The 23,045-nt window shown below is 44.2% G+C and overlaps 1 protein-coding gene across 1 annotated transcript; it reads right to left on the bottom strand.

Moving 5' to 3' along the window:
* Window positions 1-6,434: 6,434 nt before the first annotated feature.
* On the bottom strand, window positions 6,435-23,045 carry VXN (vexin). Its single transcript, XM_018914729.2, has 6 exons — window positions 22,982-23,045; window positions 20,014-20,069; window positions 13,678-13,813; window positions 9,710-9,768; window positions 7,965-8,050; window positions 6,435-6,621 (listed from the first exon to the last, which is right to left on the bottom strand). The coding sequence occupies exons 1-6, from the start codon at window positions 23,043-23,045 to the stop codon at window positions 6,435-6,437; spliced, it is 588 nt and encodes a 195-aa protein (XP_018770274.1).

Raw genomic sequence — 23,045 nt, 5'->3', positions numbered from 1 at the left:
AAACTCTTTTTTCCCTTTCTAAATACTTCAGTTTTTATATTAGTGATATGTGTGCTCATATATTTAAATAAAGAATTCTGCCACTTAAAAAAAGTTTTGAGTACCACATAGTTTAGAGACAGGATCAAGAGAGTCAAAGAGCCTACAGCTCCAGGAACACTGGGGCTGGAAAAGTCATGTCCAGGTGATCCCAGCAGGACCCAATATTGATGCTCCTACATCTTTCTCATCTGGAACGCCCATGGGGACGGGGACCTCAGTCCCAGTGACAAGATGCCCTGAGGGTTAGGTTTAGGATTCAGAGATCTACAGAGCCTACAGCTCCAGGGACACTGGCACTTGAAAAGGCATTGCAAGTGCACCAGGAAGGGTGCCACCATTGCCAGCTCCACCTGACACCCTTAATCTGTGCCACCTATGGCAGTGAGGACCTCTGGCTCAGGGTCAAGCTGCCATTGGGGTTAGGTTAGGGTTAGGGTTGAGAGAGTCAAAGAGCCTACACCTTCAAGAGGACTGGGGCTGGAAAAGGCATGCTAAGGTGATCCCAGCAGTACCTCAATATTCCTGCTCATATTTTTTTCTAATCTGAGCCACCTGATTTATTCTGAGGATTTCCCAAAGGATTCTTCCCCATGCCAATCAGGCTGGGTGGGAACACCCGCTCATGAGAGGCAATTTGGTCACCAGGTTGGCAGAAGGGAATCTGTAAAAAGTAATGGATGGTTTCCCCTGAACAATTTTGAAGAGGTGGTATTACAATGGCTGGACAAAATGTCCAAGAAGACAAGGGTAGAGAAATGTAATATGAGCCTGAGCACACCCCCTTTAATTGGCACAGGCAGGGAAGAAAGTGTGCTAAACAAAATAGAGAAACTGAAAACTCTGCTCCCTTGAGGCGTGCAGGAGAGCAGCAGCTGTGTTGGTTTATGTTGGACAGCTCACTGGTAGTGGAAACTGAGACATCTATTGATGGTAGCTCCTGGACCCCAAAGCAAAGTGCTAACATTTTTAGTGGACACTTGGGCTAAGGTGTCAGCCCTGACTAAACAAGATGCCACCACCTGAGAAGCTGTCCCACCCTTGCTTGTAGTGAATGTGTTGGGGTGTCACAACCAGCCACTACCACTGCAGTTATTCTTATGATACTGGGAGAAGAAGGTACCATAATTGTTACCATGGCAACAGGAGACTTCCTATTAAGTTTACTGGGAGTGGATGTTTTGGAAAGGAGAGCTTGGCATGACAATGTGGGGTGCCAGTGGTCCTTTGGAACCACCAACCACCAAGTTAGACTGCTGCAGATGGCCCTAAGTCTTCCCCCTTCAAAACTTAAAGATGTCAAATCCTAATAACTGCCCTTGGGGGTCTGGGAGGGAGGTGCCCCAGTCTTAAAGGTTGTGAAAAAATGGGAAATTGTTATCCCCACTCACTCAGCTTCCAGTTCCCAGTATGGCCAGTGTGAAAACCAAATGGTAAGAGAGACTAATTGCAGACTGCTGCCACCTCACAGACACAGACCCCTTAGCAGCAGAGGTACCAAACATCACTGAGCTCACAGCCCCCACCCAGGAGCAGGCACACAGGGTCATGACCACTACTGACATTAAAGACATGTTTGCCTTTGTGTATGGGGGCAACCCTGTATCTTTACAGGGCTTCCTCGGGGCTACAAGCACTCACCACCTTAGCTCACCATGTGCTGGCAAAAGAGTTGGAAAAGATACCAGTGGAGTGAAGGTTTACCAGGACACTGCTGATATACTCACAGGAGGTAATAATAAGTAGGAGACTGGGACTAACCAGAGTGATATCATTACTCACCTGAAAGGTTCAGGGTTTAGCTGCTCACTTGTGAATCATCTCTAGAGTTAATGCTGAGATTCTGAAAACTTTGCATAGATAATAGTGTCTATCTGGCATCTGTATTGTTTGTAGAGTTTCTTATCAAGGGTCTTATCAGAGAAATCTGACTTGTTTCAATTTTTGTGTGTGCATGTTCTGACACTGCAACTTTTCTGACTGGGTAACTTGCAGAAGTAAAATTATTCTGCTGATGTCAATGTTTGAGTTTAAATATTTTCTGTATTAAGTTTGTGGTATTCCCTCAAATAGTGATGTGTCTGTCATTGACTCTTCTGGCAACCCTAATTGCTACAGGACCTGTAAAATGAGAGCAAAAGGGGAAGAAAGGCGAGTAAGGCATATCTGATGTGGTTTTTTCATGCATCAGTAGGAATTATTTTATATATTAGCCCAGCCTAAATTCACTACAGTTTATTTAAATAAAGTGGTATGCAAAGTAATTATGCCTCTTTTAGTGAGTAGCTCTGTCACAAAGATGGTTTTGAAATGGTGGGGAGAAATTAGAAATCTTTTTTGGGGGGAAATGAATTATAAATGGCTGTAAGTGGGATGGGCTGTCATCACGCAGTCTTTTTCTTTCAGATCAGTGCCCTAGTCAGTCTCTAGTTCTGGGGAACACCAAATTATAAGTCGACATGAAACATGTCTGAAAAAATGCATCTTCTCGCAGATGTTATAAATTATGACATCAGGCTTGTGTCTGGTAGTGCCAGAGGCAATGCCTTTGGCTGCACAGTTAACAGCTTGTGTCTTTGGTGGAAAAATGGTAAAGTTCACTTATTTTTGTAATCGCTCTTTCACATTTTTCTGACGGTGTGCTGGAGTCAACCTAATGCAGCTTTCTGTACAACTTCATCTGGAAAATATGTTGCACATCCACATCCTCTTCCATACTCATGCTGGTATTTTTAATGCACAGCTAAAGATCAGGTATTCCCAGACGAGTTCCCAGCCAAGGCCAAGTCCTGGAAAAAATGTGGCAGCTGCTGTGGTGTGGACACTCACCAAGAGGACACTCCCTGGCTGCTCATACCAAACACAGTCTGTAATGGAAGAGCCAGAAATGTGGCAACTTTTCACCAGAGCTGTGTGACTATGAGCAGTGTGGCAGGCAGGGAATAAGTCATCCTCTAATGGGGAGCTGTGAAGTCTGGGTTCATGGACCATGCCTGCACCATAAACTTTTTTCCTTGTATCCTGAATTCTTTCCACTTGCAGTCCTGAGTGACCTTCCCTGCGCTGGGCTCCTGTGGTCCTGTGCCATCCACCTCAGGCTGGGCTGTGGTTCAGCAGGGGCTCTCCTAAGCAGGGTTGTGTTTGAGGTAAGTTCAGTGACTTTGTTGACAATTCCATTGGCTTTATTCTCTACCAGAGCCTTAAATCCCTTTCAGGAGTCTCTGTCTTGGCACTCTTATTTGAAAGGAGGGAGGTAACACAAATGTTGTGTCTGGGATGTGCTTGAAGTCAGGTGTGTACAGGTGTATCTGATTTCTAGCTGCTGACAGTGCCTGGGCTTTTCTCTGCACATCTGATAACGAAATGGCTCTGTCACCTGCACAATACTGGAGCTGCTCACAAATACACTTTCAGGCTCTGGAGAACAACCTTCATGCTCTTTGCTATCAGATATTCACCTTTTTTCAGTACCATACACCCTCTTTTACTTGCCACTAAATGCTTCCCAAAAACTCTTAAGTCTCAGATCCATATGTAACCACATGCTATGTGTTTATTTTGTTGTTTGTTTTTGGTTTTTTTTAATAAGAAGAGAACATAGTTTTAAATCAATAAAATAAATACTACAATACAAAAAATCTTCACAGCAGTTCCTGGAATACAAGGAAATTAAATATGCTTCTTGTAAATAGCTCCTTCTCTTGTAGATCCAAATTATAAATAAATAAATAAATAAGAAAAGCATAAATACACATGTCAAAATACATCAATTATTAAGAAGAAATATTAATACTCTCCACCTTCATCCTCATTCTGCTCAAAGCTATTAATTAATAAATTAAATACTACTTCTACAATGCAATTTCCTCCACAAGCAAAACTCTTGCTGCCCTGGACTGTGTTTGAGTACTTTTTGGGCCATGTTAACTACAAGGGCAGGTACCACAAATGTTCACTCTCTCAATTACACCTAATTCAGTAAATGGACTTTTCCCGGTGTCCATCCATCACCCTTAATTTTCCTTTGTTTAGGAAATGAGACCAAAAAAAGGGAAGCAGTGATTGGTCTTCTCCCAGCTCTTTGAATGTATGTACTGCAATGCAGGGGAGCAGTCCCACTGAATTTACTAGGTTTACCTTTGTGTGCAAAAATAAGTGTATGGGTTTCTGGCAGGAGTTCTGTGGGCTGAGGAGGGGGCTGAAGTGTGGTTAGTGGTATTTGTAAAAAGTGTTTCAGGAAACTCTTGACCATGGCTCCAGCTTGGCTCAGTCACAGAGGACCTGATGTTGGCAGGGTCAGGTTGCTCAGACTTTCACACAGGATCAGTGTGCCAGGCTCTAATTTGAAGGTGGGGTGGACCCTTGTCTCACAGGGACCTGTTCAGGTGAGCAGCCTTCAGTGGGTGTCAGCATTGCTCTCTCATGCCACGGCAGAGAGCACATGGTCAGCACTGGGTCACCACTGCCAGCACGTGGTTCACAAGGAACTGTGTCCTCCTTTTTTCCCAGGAGCAAGAAATAAAAGCTGGAGAGCAGATCCTCCCTGTCTGGGGCTGCTGGGCCAGAGAAGGACTTTCACCTTTGGTAATGAAGAGAGGGAGTCTGTGTGGTTTCAAGGTGCAAAGTTTTCCTCTGGCCAGTTGAGCACGTCTGCTGGAGGAGCCTGTGACTGGAGCAGTGACAGAGAGCTGAACAGGAGGGCTGGCAGAGGTATTTCATGGAGTGCCTCTCTCTCCTTGGCACTCTCTGGACTGATTTGGCTCTAGCAGTATGAAAAGCCACAGTACCTTTGGAAGTAAGAACTTCCATCCCCATCCTACTACCATTTCCACAATGCCCTTAATAGGTTTTGCTTTTGGCCTCCTTGCAGCCATCAGGACTATATGCTCTGTAAAGCTACTGGCCTGCTCCATTTGTTTTCCCATTCCATGAACTTTGGTTGCTCAGGCTGTCAAGCTGCAAACCTCTCCTGTGTGCTGCTCCACCCTGCTCAACCCAAAGCCAGAAGTCCTGGTGGTCTTTCCCTCCCACCCAGGTGGTCCCCTGGTACTCCTGAGGTGGTGACCCCCACCAGGGCCAGCTGCCCCTCACTACCATGCCATTGTCTGTGATGGCATCCCAGTGCATTTCACTGCACTGGCTGCAGGCAGGCAAGTTGCAGATGGGGGCTCCTTCTCTCTGCTGCTTTCACAGAGTCAGACCTTTATTTTTAATTTATGCCTCGGTGCATGGGCGGTTAGATCAGAGGTCATCATTACTACAAACAACAGGAGATACGCCTCCTCTGACTTTATATTTAAAGTTCTGTATTTAGGGAAACCAGTGGTTTTTTATAATAACTTGGAGGGCACTCACAGAAGGCAAGTACTGCTCATGGCTAAAATAATATTGTCCATAACAGTGGTGAAAACTTTTTTTATAAAACTGGTTTGTTCCTTTTTGAGAGAAAAACTGAAGGGGACCTGACCAGCAATTTCTAAATCGAAAAAAAAAAAAAGAGAAAATTTTTTAAAGCAAATCCCATTAAATCCATCTATTCATAAGCACAGGTCTCTTACATGCAAATATCTTATACTTAGTCACTTAGTTGCACCATTTACATACTTTCCTTCCTCCTGGTATTTTGTGCACTTTATGTAATATCCTTTACCACATGGGTGGAGGGTAAATTGCTGACTACCATTTCACTTATAAGCAGGTTCTACAGCAAAAAGTATCCCTTGAGGGTATCCTGTTGCTCCTAGTTTGATCTGGCAGAACAACTTAAAACACAAATCCTTTGTCACATAGCAAAGTTTGGTACATATGTTTGCAAACTTGCTCAGTTCTGGCCAATTGTTTTAGAATTTTTGCATCTTTCACTCCTGCCTTGAAGCATCAAAACTGAAGGAAAAGAGATGTTTAGCGTGTGTCATCCAGCCAAGCATATCGCGAGATGAGGTTTTTATCTCATGATATGAGAGGGGAAGGACGGCAGGCAGTGGTGCACAAGCAGATCCCTGGGATTTAATGGCACTCTGAAATCACCTGTTGCCTTGCAGGAATGCACAAACCTCTTCGTAGGCTTCTCTTGTTGCAAGTCCGAGCTCATTCAGAGAGGACATAGGAAATGGTGAACGGGTCAGCAGCAGTCTCAGCATTGAGTCAAGAGGTAAATCTAGTGGGATAGCTGGGATTTTAGTGTAATGCAACAAGGAGAGGCCACTGACTTCCATCATATTCAGCATTTTTACCTCTGTTTGCCTTTCTCCCACTGTTCTGAGGCAATGGCATCAAGTAATAAAAAAGGATATAATTTTCCTGGATGAGCTGTGCTGTGTCTGTTCCCTCATTGATCCTAAAGCACCTTGTCCTGCTAAAGGACCTTCTGCCTTTCCAAGGGATGCTGAGCCTTATCAGTCCGCCTCAAAGGCACTGTTTGTTGCCCCCAGGTACTCTGACTTCTTCTTGTGCTTCATCCACATCTTCCTCAGGAGGCTGGGTGTCCCACACAGGTTGCCTCCTGTCAGTGGTATGGAAGCTTCTGCTCCTGGTGGCAGGGACAGGTCATACTCTGTTGTCTTCCTCCAGCGCTGCCTGTGGCTAACAAGTAAAACACAAAGTGTGTGCAGAGTGCTTCTCCCTGGCCCTTCTTCCCTGCTTATGGCAACCAGCCCCACAGAACCAAGGGCTGACCTGTGTGCCTGGGCCTGGCTGAAAGGGTGTGGCCGTGCCTGGCCCAGCCCTGGGACTGGCAAGTCTGGAATGAGCAGGGGCTCTGTGGGTCAGGGGCTGGGATGCTGCAGCTGCCACCACTCAGCTTGGGGCCCTTGTTCCCTCACTATCCGAGGGGACACTGACACAAGGGGACAGCCTACAAGTGGGACCACTCCAAGAGCATCCTCTCTAGCACTGGCCACCCAACAAGGAGTGGGGGGATTGCCCAAGGAGAGAGCTGGGCCCTTCCACCAAAGCCCAGGGACCACACGGCAGGGATGAGCTCCACTGGCTGAGGGGAACTTCCATCTCCGTGGAGTGCGAGGACTCTGTGACAATGAGCTAGTTACTGTCCCTCAGGTGACAATGGTGGCATCTCAAATCCCACCCAGACCCACGTCTGGGTTAACTGCCTGGTAATAAGTGTGTTTGTACTATGGTCAAGCTGTTCCTTAATTAGACTTTAAGACATAAGTTTTTTTCTTCAATAATTACATTTTCTAATCACATTTTAGGGCAAATATTACAGACTTCTTAGGGGGAAAATAATTTTATTTTGAATTATGATGATTTTTTTTTCCTAGTGATAAAGTAGAGCTGTAATGGGCACAGAGATAGGTGTATAAATGGCCATGGCTGGTAATAAAATCAGCATAAACTTTAGCAATCTGTCCCTGCCTTTGGGAAGCAAGAGGCATGTCTGGAGGGTTGGAAGTGAGAGGAAGTGCAGATTTGTCTTTACAAACAAGCTGTGGGTCTGCTGGGAGATAAAGCTAGCTCTGGGAGAGAAAAGAAAGAACAGGAAGGATTCCACTGATTGATGAATGGAAAAAGAGATTTGCTTTTACAAATAAACTTTAGGTTTGATGATAAATGAAATTAGACTTTGAGAGATAAAAGAAACAATGGGGAAGAGAAATCCCTAAATTCCGTAAGAATTAAAAATTAAAAGGGAGGGTTGTACATTAGAGGGAAATCTTTGGTATCAGGCATATCAGGGAGTCTGTGCCTCTCAAGTACCTCAGCCAATGGGGAAAGTGAGAAGGGAAATGGGCCAGGAAATTAGCATAAAAAGGAGGCTGCATCCTCCAAAAATTTGAGAGATCCCAGGGGAATGCCCCATGGCCTCTCCCTTTATTCGAATAAAGCCAGGAAGAACTCCCCTGTCTCCTTTTTGGACATAAACCTTTGGGGTGTGTGGATTAATTTTCCCAGCAGAAGGGACTTACTCTTCCGTGGAAGCGCGGTCGCGTGTGGGCGAGCCCGTGACAGCCACAGCTTTCACCGTGATATGGGCGACTGGAGATGGAGGAATCTGGGGGAGGGCAAAGCACATCATTAGGAAATGCCACTGATGAGTGGGGACAGCGGTTCATCTGAGGAAAGAAAACCAATAAATGCTGTAAATCTCTTAACAAGAGAAAGCAGGTTAAGGATTTGACAGCCCAGCTCTCACCCACACAATTGCCAGTTGCTCAAGTGAATATTCTCACTGAGCTCAGCACAGGACTTGAGTGAGCCACAGTTACACCTACCGTCAAAGAAGGGACACTCTCAAAACTTTTTATTCCCTAGTTTTTGTGTTTAGCTTCCTGAGGCAGTGAGGTTTTGTGCAGAGTGAGCAGCCTGCCTCTGGCTGCTCCCACCTCCAGAGCAGCCTGGGAAGCCGATGTCTCAGCCTTCACAGCTCCTTGAGCATTCAGAGGAGTTTCCCTGTTTTGTTGGGTGCTGCTCTGTGGTGTGGGGGCACCCTGGTTATGCTCCAGTTCTGCCACGGCCCTACAAGTGTCCAATTATCCACTCCCTCCTTGTCTTATTTGATCAAAAATTGCCCGCCAGAGCTGAGTCACGTTTCCCCATCAACAGGTCTCTGAGAACAGCATATCCTCCAAGAGGGTAAGTTTAAGTGTGAGTTGCCCAGAAATAGAAAAGAGAAATGTCAAAAATTGTGAGGTGATCTCATTATTTCAGGCAATAAGCACACTTACTGATTTTACTGTCAATCCTGAAAAAAAATGTTCATATTATTGTCACTACCATAACTGGTCTTCAGCTTTCTAGGGCTATTTCTCCTAGGATTAATTTGAGACTGGGTACATTTAAGTGTGTTTTTCAAGTCTCCTAAGACCTAGAGAAGTTTGAAATCAGTTTTGCAAGCATCCTTTGAAATTTACTATGTTAATTATTAGTAGGTTCAATTAGACTCATTACACTGAATAACATTAGTTTTAACTATCCTTAAGTATTGTACTGTCATTTTTATCAGGTGTAGCCCAGCTATCAGCTAGCAAGCATGCTTCAGCCATCCAAAAGAGCCCCTGAAACCATAAAGTTTTAACAGCATGGTCTGGTGCTGGCGAGAAACTATTCAAAATAATATATTTTTCTTTGAAATGTTAGTTTTTATTAAATGTAGAGGCTATGAAAATTAGGGGGGCACTGTAAGACAAAGAAGGGAGGGAAAACATTTTAGTAAAGGTGAGTAATTTTTAACCAAAATATTTTTTCTGTCTATTAGAGAACACATTTTGGGGGTTTGTATGATAATTTTCCCATCAACTCTTTATTTATGTTTCTGACTTTAGAGATTATCGTGTCAGGTTGGCATTCTGGAGAAAACAAATTATTTGATGTTTGTTCCACTTGAGAAATTATTTTTATCCCAATTTGTGCAATTCCCTGAGAGACAAGAGGCTAATTTCTCCCAGCTCTTGCAGGTGGCCTGGCATCCAGAGCAGGAGCCTGCCTGTTTCCATCCCACCACTCTTCCTGGGTCCTGAGGGGCAGTTCTCTGTCCTGTGCCAGTCTCTGCTCCCAGCTAAGGGATCCTCTGGCATAAATCATCTTTCAAGCTTTAACAAGGGCTGGGGAATCTGCAGGTGCTGCAGCAGACTGAGTGTTGTTACTGTGGGACTCACTGATGGGTACAGGGTTTTAAGATGCATTGGTAGTTGGTCTTGCTCTGTTTGCTTACCAAAGATTTTCCATCCAACAGGTGGTTATAGGACTTGGATGACTCTTGTTCAGGAATTCCTGCTGCAAAGCATAAGAAACATGATATTAGGTGCAATTATTCCATTGGCACAGCTTGTATGAAAAACCTCCTTCTGTGCAGTAAAGCCCAGATGTGGACAGAGCCCAGATACAGGTCACAGTCCCAGATGTGATTATAGCCAAAAGAGCAGAGTGATCATCTATTGTGATGTGGAGCTGCTGAAGTCATTCTGGAAAGTCTCTCAGCTTGCTCCTGGACTTTTCAAATGAGATGACGAGCTGCCCTTAGCAGACCAAGCTAAGTGGGAGCCTTTCCCCCTCTGTAAACGCTCACATATTTCTACAAGCAAAGAGCCCAAATGCTGCTACTCAGCCCCCACTGCAGATTTGTCCTGCCTAGGAGATCATTGTCTGCTTTCTGTATGGCTCTGGGGAGTTATTTTAACCTGGACAGAGATGTGTGCTATGTCTACCCTGTCACAGGGAGGGATTTCCAGCTTTCTGCCTGAGTGACATCTCTCTCTCTGCTGTCCTCAGCTCTGAAGGTTACTCTTCAGTTTCAAGTAATTGCTCATCCGATAACTTATCCATGGATAAATGCTCACTGACATTCCTGCCCACTGTGCCAAGGAAATATATGAGTGAGGGATGCCAGATTTTTTCATGTGGCCAAATCCTCCTATTTGGCTGGGAGAATGTGGACCTCTCTACTGCTTTGACTACTTTTTTGTATTTATTTAAAATACAAAAATTTATATTTTGAATATAAATAACAACAGCAAATTCGGGAATAGCCAGGGTGCTGCCTAGAGTGTTCTCTCCAGCATGACTTAGCAACTGGAACTGTCTCCTCCTTCTGGGGGCAATATTTGACTGTGATAAATATCCTAACCAGCTTCCTTCTTCCTGCTCCACCCCCCTCCAGTAATTCCATTAGGTACCTTACTGTATCCCTCACGTCAAAGTTAATGCAATTACCTCCTCTCGTTGTGCATATTAGGTACTAACAGTATCCAGCAAGTGGATCAGCAGTGCTTCAGCTCATGCCCATATTTTTTCTTTTTATTTGGTATTGTTTTCTCTTACTTTGTCTGATTCTTCCCTTCAGCCCATCCCTCTTATTAGATACAGAAAATGCTCTTGCAAACTTTTAGCAAAATATCTAAGCAAAGAAAGTCTTCATGGCTTCAAGGTTTGTAGCTGCTCTCCTCAGGGCAGTGGTGGCTGGATGCAGTGTGAATTCTACTTCCAGAATGCTGGAATGGACTGTTCTGCTTTGCTGTTTGTGCAGGATTTCTGATGGTACAATAAACATGCTCATGGCCTCATCTGTGTTCTTTTCTTTGTTTGTTTGTTGTTGGTTCTAATTTAAGCCTAATTTCTAAGTTTTGCCGACTCATTTCCCTTTCTCCCTTTTTGAGATCTGTTTCCCCCTTTTCTGCTCCTCTTTTTAGATTCCTACAGCTTTTCTCTTGTTTGCACCTATCTGTCATCCTTTACCTCTCATCTCCCCTAACAGCAGAGACCAGCAGTCCCTCCTTTCGGCATCTCTGGCTCTCTGCCACCCTTTACCCCGGAGCCAGTCCCAGCCACCGCTTCTTCTGTCCCTGCTCCAGTTCTGAAGCTCCTGCTCTTTTTTCAGCCACATCTTGGCTCTGGTCCTGAGATCTTTTTGAGATCTTTTCCTGTGGTCCCAGGCTCGGTTTCTTCCATTCCAGTTTCCCAGGCCCCACTCTTGTCTCGTTTGTTTCTTAATGGGATGTCTTATGTGCATGTGGGTTATGTGGTTGCAGACCAGCAATGTGAGGAACACACACCTTTGTGGACCTGCTTTAGAGATTTAGCACCTTTTAACATCCAATTGTCCAATTTATCTAGGAAAAACATGCCTTGTGGGATTTCTTTAAAGAAATACGACTTGACTGCATCTGGCTGATTTTTCACAGGAGCGCAAAAGACGTGTTTTTGGTTAAAAGGCCATCCCATGTGAAATTGCACAGCCCTGCTCCACCTTCAGTCTTCCAAACATAACACACCAGTGTTGGAGGAGCTGAAAGGCCACTCTGCTTATGTTTACTCATCTCCTTGGTTTTGTATTGGCAAGCTCTATTTTTCCTTCACGGTTTCTCACAAATATGCTGAACAAGGTTTGGTTGCCAAAAAATCAGGTCTGTGGCTGGCATCCAGAATCCATCCCTGATGATTATCTTCTAGCTGATCCTAAGCAACTGAACAGGGATCTTATATAATAAGATGACTCAGGCAAACACAGTAATTTACAATATATCATCTCTAAAATATTGTCAGGGAGTGTTTATGACTCTGAATAAACTGAGTTTATGACTCTGAATAAATTGAGCAATGCCACCGTCATTATCTCATTAATTCCACTGGATATTTTAAGTGTGAAAAATGCATATTTTATGATTGGCTTTTTGCAAATATTAAAATTAATATTATATGTGTTATGTTAGAAAGCTATGCTGTTTTAATTTTCTTAAGTAGTGTGTTAAATATAATTTTAAGTTATGATATAGTGTTAAAATAGAAACTGTGCTATGGAAGATAGTTTTTTTAAAGAGAGGACTTGCACTGAGATAGCACCCACAGGACATCTAAATCTTTCAGAGAAAAAGAATTTATTGCTCCATTATCAGAAGAAACTAACTTCTCGCCTCTCTCAGCCCTGAAGACACTGTTAGGATTCAGAGGAAGAAGTTGACACTGACCAGACAGAATCCTTTGTTTGAATGGAATTTATGCATCATGTATGACGTGTATGAATCTGCAACAGGCTATTGATTTTAAGGGTTAATCCTCTGTTAACGTGTGTCCTTTTTCAGGCTTATTTTGCCCAGAAAGAGGTACCTGGACTGGCAGTAACTCTTTGTTTTTATTGTCGCGTATTGCCCTAAATCCTAATTGTCTAAATTTTTATCACTCTAATTATATTACTATTTTTATAACCATTTTATTACTATTCAACTTTTAAAATTTTAAAAACAAGTGATTGGCATTTTTCTCATAAGCACAGAATTATCCTCCAGGTACACAATAAAGAGCCTGCTTCTCTGCATAAGCAGCTGGCTGCGATACCTGGAAACGTTGTGGAGCCAGGGAGGAGCGAAAGGCTTTGGTTCTGGGTGCCAGACTCCGTGTCTGGATGGGCTGTTCGGGTCCAACCCGGCTAGCTGTGGACCCCTGCCCACACAATCTTACATGGAGAAAGGCAAAGGACTAGAAGCACTCTTCTCCACGTGGGGACCAGCATCCTACATTTATTTCCAAGGTGGAAAAGAGACTGTCCCCTTCTTGTGGGGGACTTTTATACCCAGGGAATGGGGGGTGGAGGAAGAGGACCACAGCCAGTGGGATACAAGTGAGGAGGGGTGAGGGGAGGGACTGACCAGGGGAGAGACCACCACCAGGGCTATTGGGAGTTGTAGAGGGATATAATATAAGAAAATAGTGCAGAAAGTAATCTTACCCCTAAGGAGTTGCAGCTGGGCCAAATATCAAAGATTAGGAACAAGCCTGACTTTAACAGGATACAGCTGTAACCAGTGGGAAGAAGAGTGCTATAAAAGAGTGGGTTGCCTGGTTGAGAGGGGGATTGGAGTCAGCTGGTTACTTTGTGAAGGAGAGTCAGTGCTCTGAGGAGCTGCCCACGAGAAACACCAAGAAGGTGTGAAACTCTTGTAATAAGGAGGTAACAGTATGGAACCCCTCTGCAGTGTATAAGGAGAGAACAGTATGGAACCCCTGCAATAAGATGACAACATGGGGTGAGGGAAAAACCATGTGATAAGAGAGGGGAAAAACAAACCATGTGATATAACGTAAACTCTTCAGTGGTTTACAAAGACAATTCAGTGCAAATCACCAGTCACCCAGTGCGAAACAAAACTAGATAAACTCTTTAGTGCCATACAACAGTAGTGGACTCACCAGGGTGCTGGGCAGGGCCCTTGCTGGGGCCGGCTCCGCGCTGCCCGCGCTGCCCCGCGCTGCCCCGCGCCTCCTCCTCGTACAGCGCACGCAGCAGGTCACCCTGCTGGGACCGGCGCTCCGGGATGGCCACCACCTGCAGGGGACAGCAAACACCCCGTTACACCCAGCCCCGGGCATCAGGTGTGAGAGGAATAGCGGATTTGTCTTTGCAAACAAGCTGTGGGTCTGCTGGGAGATAAAAGTAGCTCTGGGAGAGAAAAGAAAGAACGGGAAGGATTCCACTGATTGATGAATGGAAAAAGAGATTTGCTTTTACAAAAAAACTTTAGGTTTGATGATAAATGAAATTAGACATTGAGAGGTGAAAGAAATTATGGGGAAGAAAAACCCCTCAATTCTGTAAGAATTAAAAATTAAAAGGGAGGGTTGTACATTAGAGGGAAATCTTTGGTATCAGGCATATCAGGGAGTCTGTGCCTCTCAAGGACCTCAGCCAATGGGGAAAGTGAGAAGGGAAGCGCATCTGGGAAATTAGGATAAAAAGGAGGCTGCATCCTCCAAAAATTTGAGAGATCCCAGGGGGAATGCCTCATGGCCTCTCCCTGTATTCGAATAAAGCCAGAAAGGACTCCCCTGTCTCCTTTTTGGACATAAACCTCTGGTGTGTGTGGATTAATTTTCCTAACAGGTGCTCTCTCGAGGTCGTGGGGGAGCTGAAAGGCTGCTTGTTCTTCCTGCTGCTTTGCTGTCATCCGAAGGGGATTTTGTCAGGTGGGGACTGTGGGATTTGTGGAATTCTGTTTGGCCCTAGCTTCTGTGCTGTGTACAGAAGTGTGGGAAAATCCTGCTGGGTCTTTCTGGGACCCAGAAACTTAGTTGCACCTTTCTGTATTCTCCCCAGGAGGCTGAAATGTGCTCTTTTCCAAGCCCTACTGAATAGGATATGCCTCTGAGATACCTCAGATTTATTTTCTTATTGCATCACATCTTGGGCAGCCAGTTGAACTTACGCAATGCAAACTACAAATGCTGTTTCCTTATGGTCTCTCCTATCTTTTGAACTTGGTTACATATTGTACCTGAGAAATGACCACAGAGAATACGAGGCAGAGAGGAATCATGCTCCTAGAGATTAATTTTCACAAACATTGGCTCACACAGACAAAACTCACTGACAGCTGCAACTTTGAGCATCAGCCCCTTCCCCTACCTCCATCTCCCACAGTCTCTGAAAACGAGCATGAACAAAATCAAGTTATTTTCTAAGCAATTACGACTAAGCCATGGCACTCACTGTCCTGCCACAGGCAACTGAGGACGCCAGAGCTAATGTAAGTTTGGAAAAACAGGGAGACACCTCAAAGAAGTGGATTCATCAGGACTGTTCTCCAGGATGGTCTGGAAAGAGTTTTCTCAAGAAGATCAAAGTTCCAACAGCAGGGACAGAATGTTATATACTTTGTTGGGGTTTTTTTTATTTTTCCCTAAAGAGTTGCTGCTGTCATACAGAGAGCCTCTTAAACAGGGTGAAGATCCAAACCAACAAGGAAACAAGACATGTGGCAACTATTCAGACTATTTCCTATTAGACTAACTTATGTTGGAAGACCATGAGAAAAGCAATTAGTTGCATCTAGCTGATGACTGGCAGCTGCTGTCTACGTGTTTTAGATATAAATATAGTTGTTTGGCCTCAAGAGTGAGACCAGAAACTGGCCAGCTCACTGTAGACCTAGGAAAAGCCTTAATTCTGTCTATTGCTCTGCCTTCTAACACACACTCAAGATAAAAACAAGACCCTATTCAAGCATGTCCCCTCACACCAAATTGTCCATTTCCTCTAATTAAGTTTTAATTCAATTTGCCAATAATCTGCCATGTTCTGTGTATATGATTTTTTACACAGACTTTACAACAAATGCAAACCCATGTTTTCCAAAATGGGAAAGAAGAAAAATCCCAACCTAACCACTTTTAATTCTTTTGTGTCCATGTACCCTCAGGAGTCTGGACAAGCTTAGATTACCTAAATCCTACTGACTAGTAGGATGAAGAGCAGAAACTGCCCAACAACAGGCAAAAATACTTCTACAAAAGGCAGGTAAGGCAACTAAAGCCTAATCCATGGCTGGATAGGGGTTTCCTCTTATTTCTGCAGATTTTGACACACAGCCTAACACGCTCCATGTGCTGTAAATTACTTAAATACATGACCAGTGTTCAGTTAAAGGGACTACTGGTTTCCTTGAAGATAAGCACATGCTAAAGGAGGTTGCAGCCAGCTCCTAGCTCTACTGATCACAAATTTGAGCTGCAAACAGAGCTCAGCCTCAGCATTACTCCAATGCTTCAGAAAGAGGGTGGTGATGCTTGTTGTGAGAGGCCTCCTGTTGCTGCTTAAGCTGTTGGCACTGGCTCCCTCCCTGCTGCCCCTGGAGCAGTTCCAGCATCTCCCCATCCCTCTGCAGCAGCTCCTTCAGGCTGCAAGCTCCTGTGTCCACACACACCCTGACCACACGAACCTTACAAGCTGCTCACCAGGGCATCACCCCCTTCCCCATGGTGGCACCAGTGGAGATGCCCGTCATCAGGACTAATATGATGGACTGTGGCTGGCAGGGGTCTCTAATGACAGCCCTTGGAGTTTGCCTCGTGTGAATCAAGCTCTTCCAGCTTTCAAGGAATGCCACAAAGCTCAGCTTTTCTCATCTCTGGAAAAATGTCCAGTTGTCTTGGTCACACTTAGTCTTTGCAGGTGTGTGACAGAAAATGTCATCAACCCTCTGCTACTAAGACACCTGTGGTCACTTATTTTGCATTGCCATGGAAGGAGCATTTTTGGTAAGTAGGATGCTGGCTGCAGTCACCTCTAATCCTGAAAGTGGCTTATTTGAAGTGTAAACCACCATGGACTTGACACCAAACATTCTGCTTACGTGTTGCACAGGATGAAATATAGTTTGGGGAGAAGAAGAGGGTTTTTATCTTGATTAATAGCAAGAATTATTTGGGCACATTGCCTGTGTGTTTGAGATTCCTTGTTACAAATGATATCAGTAATGCCAAAACACCTTCAAGCAGCAGAACCTGTATAAAAAAGTCACAGTGCCATTTTCCATTACAGGGAAACAACAGTGCAATCTCTATAACATATTTTCAGCAGGATTTTTTTTGTTTGTTTGTTTGTTTGTTTTTTTTTTTGGTTTTTTGCAGCATTTGGTTGTAGCACATTTTGGGAGTTCCTTATCTCCTAATTCAAGATTTCACAGCGACTTTGGTTACCTCACCCATTACTGTAATATGTAAAGACTTATCTAGGTCAGGAAACTAAACCTGCTGTAGCTTGGTTTTGATCTAAAGTGGAGCTGACATTTCTCTAGGGTACCTAGGGTAAAGCAGAAGGATCAACTGGGAGTCACTTTTCTTTTCTAGACATACCAGGAAATTTAAATCTGTGCAAATGGCAGAGTCAGCCAAACTATGCAGAATTAGCAAACTGCTCTCTAAAAACCTACTGTTTTTAGAACCTGTAAATCCTTTGACTGGCCCAGTCTGCTTGCAGGACACTGACTCTGAAATCAGAGCCCAGCAAACTCTCTTTTTCTGGACTTTGCCATGCACATGAGAGCACTGAGGCCTGGCATACCCCCTGCTGGAATTAGCTGTGTTCAGAGGGAAGGAGCACAGAGGACACAGGGCAGTCACAGAGAGGCTCTTCCAACCACCCTGATCCTGGACTGAAAATCCCACTGCTAAACAACAACCATCCAGAAAAGATGACAATTAAATATTGGATAAAACTTTGAAAGTTAGGGTCTGAACAATAATGTGCTTGTTAGTGGAGAAAATTCCAGATTGGTAGAGTTAAGATATTTTGATGACCTAATGCTGAACTGATTTTTAATGTGGCAGCTCTAGCATGCACAGGGATATTTTCTACTTTTTTGCAAAGTAGACAGGTACTGGTATCCAGACAGTTCTCCCCAGGGGATTTTGGGGCTAGAAGAAGAAGGGAAGGATCTACTACCACTGCAAAAAACTCTTCATAGGGCAACAGCAACTGCAAACATACATATTGGTGAAACACTCAGCTGAAAAAAAAAAAGGTGCTTCCTCCTTTCTGTCACCCTTCCACAGTCATTATCATGCTTTTGGGATGAGTTTCTTTTATGTGATGGAAGTTACCCCCCACGGTCAGTAATTTGAATGTTAAATCACTTAATGCTACACTGCTTGAGTACTTCTGCTGTAAAAAAAAAAGGTCTGGCAGATGTCCACGTTGGTTGCTATTTTTGTCCTTGCTGAGGATTAAAGTTGTGCATCCACTGCAATCACAAGAGCAGAAGATTTCATGTTAGCTGAGGCATTTCTACAGCTCTGACTGCAGGTGCAGATGTAAAAGTGAAAAATAAACAATCATTCTGCAACTTTTCTGTGGGTCTAGAAATTGGCAATCATAGCTTCCTCACAGGCACGTCTATTCCAGTATGTGCATTTCCTTCAATGCCGGCTTACGAGCTGCAAGGCAGCTGCATCCCATTGAAGAAGGGGAATGTCTAAGAGTTGACTGTGCTCAGTCAAACACTTTGGTTTGAGAGCCATCCTTGTTTCTGTAGCTGGAGCTGCAGACCATTCCTCAGGCTTGGTGTTCCCACTGCTAACATGATGCTGCCTGCATCATGACTAAGAGCCAATCAAAGGACATCCTTAATTGGGGTCAGGAAAGCCCCAAAAGGAAAAAAAACCCAATCCTCTTAAAATATAGTGACAAAACAGGGACTTTCTTATCTTATTTTCTTAGGCTTTTATGAGTACAGCGCTGCCACAGCAGCTGATCCAATCCAAATTAAATATTAGGTGCTTCCATTTAGTAGAAACAACTGTCTTCTGAGATTTGGGACAAGATAACAAACATAGAATTTCCTTTGATTTTGATGCAAGCCAGCTGATTTTTTTTCAGCCAAATAGTTCTACGAGAAGTATTATTTAAAAAAAAAAAATTATCCAAGTATTTTGTTTCATCAATTCAGAAGAGTTCACTTTTGGTTTGGACTTTTCTGTTTTTATATTGCATGGAAAACAAAATATACCAAAGGTTTAACAAATGAAAGTGGGGTATCTCAAAATGGCTTATTTTGGGTAACACTCCAGCATGACTCATCTTTCTTTTGGAATGAAGAGTAATTTTGAAATCTCAGCCTGAGCTATGGGACAAAACCAACAAAACCAAGACTGTCACAATTTGGGAAAATATACACATGTGGAGTTTCTACCCAAAAAATGACAGACATGTTACTGGCTCTTCCTGGGGACTACTTCAGGTGTCCTGTGATGTACTGGGATCCTGCGATCTGCTTTAATAAACAAGAGAGAGGGTAGGAGTGAATGTGACGAGTTTTTTTCAGTACACGGGTAAGTGTGGTAAGCAGGAGAACCTACCGTTCTGTGGGGAGATCAGGGAATCAGGAATACAAAGAAAAGCTCTTGGAAAATGAGGATGGATCTGGGAAGCAGGAAAGGGCATGGAAAAAGGGAAGGCCATGGAGCAAAAAATACTTCAGCGAAGTGCCAGATAAGAGACAGGTCTGTGGTGAGAAGAAATGCTTTGGCAGAAGAGTCTCAAACTTGTAAGAAGTGCTTTGATATGCAGAAGAGGCTGTCATTCCTGCAAATCATCTAAAAGGATTGTGCAAGGGGTTGTGAATGGGTCAAGTGGATTTCAGGAGGGAAAACTGTCTCTGAAGACAAGAAACCTCACACCCATGAGTGAAAGCAGCTGAATTTGCAAGACATTTATTCAGAGAATGGAAAATGCTCAGTTATTTTAATCTGGGGGGTTCCTCTGTGCCCTCTGCACTGAGGCTGAGGCAAGAGCAGGCAAGCACTGCTGGGACCAGGGGACAAACATGATTATTGTTATTGCTTGATTAACTCTGATATGATTTGGTGTGATTTGCTTACTTTTCATTCCTGCAGGTGTCTCTGGACTTACTGTCAAGGCTCTATGGACAGTAATGAAGTCTCTGATTCCCTCAGATGGCCAGTGTTGGTAAGCCACTATGTGCATTTTGACTGGCTCTGCATGGCACGACCCCTTTTTTGTTTTGTTTGGTTTGGTTTGGTTTGGTTTGGTTTGTTTCAAAGCACTTCTGTAACTAAACTGCAGCACTCCCCCTTCTGTTTCCCACCCCACTCCCTGCATCAGACATGGATGCCCTTCTTTACCCTGGAAGATCTGCTTCCCATTTACTCACAGCACTTTTGAGGGTATGCATAGCCAACTAGAATGTGGGGAAAAAATAAAATAGGGAGAGGAAAGGAGATTTTTCTTACACTCTTTGCAAGGATGTGCTGTGAAGCTTTGGCTCGTCTTCGGGCAGGACTGCATGCTGCAAAGAGAAGAACAGGAACAAGGTCAGGATGCTGTGCAGGTGGACACATGCCCCCCCAAAGTCCTCTGCAAGAATTCACTGGGGGCATGGTAGGAAGAGGGGGGAGAAGAAAGGGTTTAAGGAAGATTCCAGCAGAAACAATCCAAAAGTCCCTTTTGATGTGATCTCAGAGACCATGCTCTGGCTACACAATACAGAAATCCATGGAGACAAGGCCACAGCCCATCCTGAGTTTCTGCTCCTCTCCCACAGGCTTCCAGGAGGAGCACTCCTCCTCCTTTCTCAGTTTTGATCTGGCCTCCCACCTGCCAGTACTTCAGGAGGAAATGAGTAGTGTATACATTAACATGAAGACTATTATGATTTTATCTAGAGACTTTTTATCAATAAGCTCAAACACCCTCACGCCACTGATGCACTTTCACTGCATTATGTCCACAGCACAGCATTTGCACTAAGCCTAATCTTTTCTTTTTCAGTTCTCAAAATTACCTGTTCTGTTCTTTAGCTAGGGACATTTTCCCTAAAGTCTTTGTCTAACTTTTTATTTCTTAGACCCACAAAGACACCAAAAGCATAGAACCACCAGCCAATAGATACACAGGGTGCCAGGGCCACAAGCCAAGCTTTTGTCTGGACTGAAATGATTGGTTTTGGGTAATGGTTTTACTGGATTAAATGAAGACTCTTTAAACTCTTGTTTGAGTTAGGCTTGATACTGGCCAGAAACACTCTGTGGTCCTCCCAGCTCCCTCCCTCATCATATCTATCCTGCTACCAGAGCTACAGGATTTAGCCCCCAGTGGCAGAAACAGGCTTGCAGAAAGCTGCCAAATGTGGAGAATTAACTCCAATTCTAAAGGCTGACCCTGGGGGCAAGGCATGTGAATGGGGGTTTCCTATTCAGGCTCTGTGTATAATCCCAAGGCTTTGAGGAGCCAGGAAGGTTTGGCACAGCATGATGGGTGACTCCTACTCCCCAGGTGAGCTTTCCTTTAGGTTGTTGGCACACATTTCACTTGCAGTGCTTATCACTGCTGTGTACTACTGTGTGCAGAGTTTTGGAGCTGTGGAAGCAGCTGGAGGTCATCCAAGGCTGCTCCTTGCTGGAGCCAAACTCCTCTCCTCAGATGGCAGCAGTAACAAGTGTCTGGGCTTTCCAGGGCTCTGGTACAAGCAGAGCTGGCAGTGAGACCAAAGTCACTCTTCCTAGACAGCTTGTGTGTGTCTAATACCCATCCCTCCACTCCCCAGTGAGGATGTAAGTCCTGAGCATGAGGAGCCCACTGGAGAGGAAATTCTGGCCTGTGCTGTGGCTGCAGTGAAACAGGACAGGAAAATGGGAGGGTCCCTGTGAGCAGCCCGTTGCAGCGCAGGGCACTTCCACACTGAGCTTGTCACAAGGAAGTTATCTGCCTGCCTGGAGTGTGCTAAGCTGTCAGTGTGATTACAGTCTGCTCTGCACCGTGTGATGTCCTCAGGGATCCTCACTGTCTTCTCCTGCAGGACATGTTTTATATTTTAAACCATGCTGAGTGTGGGATGAAAGCCAGGCAAACATAATGAAGGTGGTTTGGGTTTTTTTAAACCTAGGAATATGCAGTAAGTTGTTTTTGAAGCTGTTTCCATCACCTTTACTTCTGGAATTTCACTGTGAGAGGACTAAACTAATTGCTTCTAAGCAAAACACTGAAGTGCAGAAAAATTTAGTGATGCATGGAATTATCTTCTTGTCCCTCTGGTACTTTAGGTATTTTACCACACAGTGTAAGTACAGTTTTTTAGAGATTTCTACCAGAAGCAAGTGCTCTCGTGCTGTTATAGCTGCTACCCAGGCTAGTGCAAAAGGACAAACACATAAATGTGCCTAACAGTAATAAATTTGCTTACTTTCAGAGTACATATGATCCACAGTCCCTCATCCCCTCTTGTCTGCCAGAACGAGTGGCAAAAGGTTTATAGGGCTGAAGAAAGGCAAGGCATGAAAGGGAAGTCACAGGACCAGCAAACATGCAATTACTTGAATAGGCATTGAAAGAAGGGTGAATCACAGAAGTAGCCAGAAGTGACCCACTTGGGTGGGAATACAATGGCAGCAATGCAAACAGTGGGGCTGCAAGGCTGTCCCTGCAAACACCAGTTTCTACAGAGAGCTGGAGAAGGGAGGGAAGCACAAATCCTTGCAGATGATGTGTGTGGATTTGCCTGCAAAAGGATGTTCGTATGTATAGCCCAGATTTCGGGTAACAAATACAATTACAGTGATGGTTCACTTTGTCATTTCCACTTACGTTCCAAAATTAAGCAGCTGAGAGCTCATGCTTGCAGCTTGCAAGTAAGGATCTGATCTGGCCCCACAATTTGTTTTCCCTGCTTTTCCCTGCTTTCTTGTTCCTGAAATATGCAGCCATTGAGTTTAAACTAATTTGTTCAATCAAATGCAGGCTGGGCTTTGTCCGGTTCTTACTCTTCATTAGAAGCAATTAATGTTAATCATGCATTCATTTCCAGGGCATGGCTTTGGAAATGTTCCACTTATTGAGCCAGCAGACTTAAATTCAACATTCATGCACTTCACCCACTTCTAACTGCTCGCAGAACTTCATTCTCTTTTCTATTACACAGAAAAGCCACACAGTTGCAAGCTGTCACTTTAGCAGTTACCTCATAGGTACAGCAACACCGATTCCAGAGCTCCCAGTTTTGGCAGAGTAAAGATTTTACAGAGCCACAATATTGAAGCACCTGCATGGATTAGGTTGAGAAAGCAGCAGCGAGGGCTGGGCTGCAGGCAGAGCACGGCACAGCAGAGCAGATGAGCTGCTCCCTTCAGCTATTTCCCCGCTGCTAAACATCCCACCCCTCTAAAAGACAACACCACAGCCGTTGTTAGATTTTGATGTACTCACATTTGGAAGAAATCACAGTGAAAACTTCTAAATTTTCATCGCTGCAGCTGTAAATCTGGTGCAT

Source organism: Serinus canaria, chromosome 2 (assembly GCF_022539315.1).
Source record: "Serinus canaria isolate serCan28SL12 chromosome 2, serCan2020, whole genome shotgun sequence".
Taxonomy (NCBI): Eukaryota; Metazoa; Chordata; class Aves; order Passeriformes; family Fringillidae; genus Serinus; species Serinus canaria.
The sequence above is the reverse complement of the archived record's forward strand: the minus strand, read 5'-3'. Positions and strand labels throughout refer to the sequence as shown.

Coding starts and splice junctions, on each gene's coding strand:
- VXN (XM_018914729.2), bottom strand. CDS start 23,045: ATGCACCAGATTTACAGCTGCAGCGATGAAAATTTAGAAGTTTTCACT. Junction 13,814..20,013: donor AGCACATCCTTGCAAAGAGT/GTAAGAAAAATC, acceptor TGTCCCCTGCAG/GTGGTGGCCATCCCGGAGCG. Junction 8,051..9,709: donor TGTTGGATGGAAAATCTTTG/GTAAGCAAACAG, acceptor GCCCTCCCCCAG/ATTCCTCCATCTCCAGTCGC.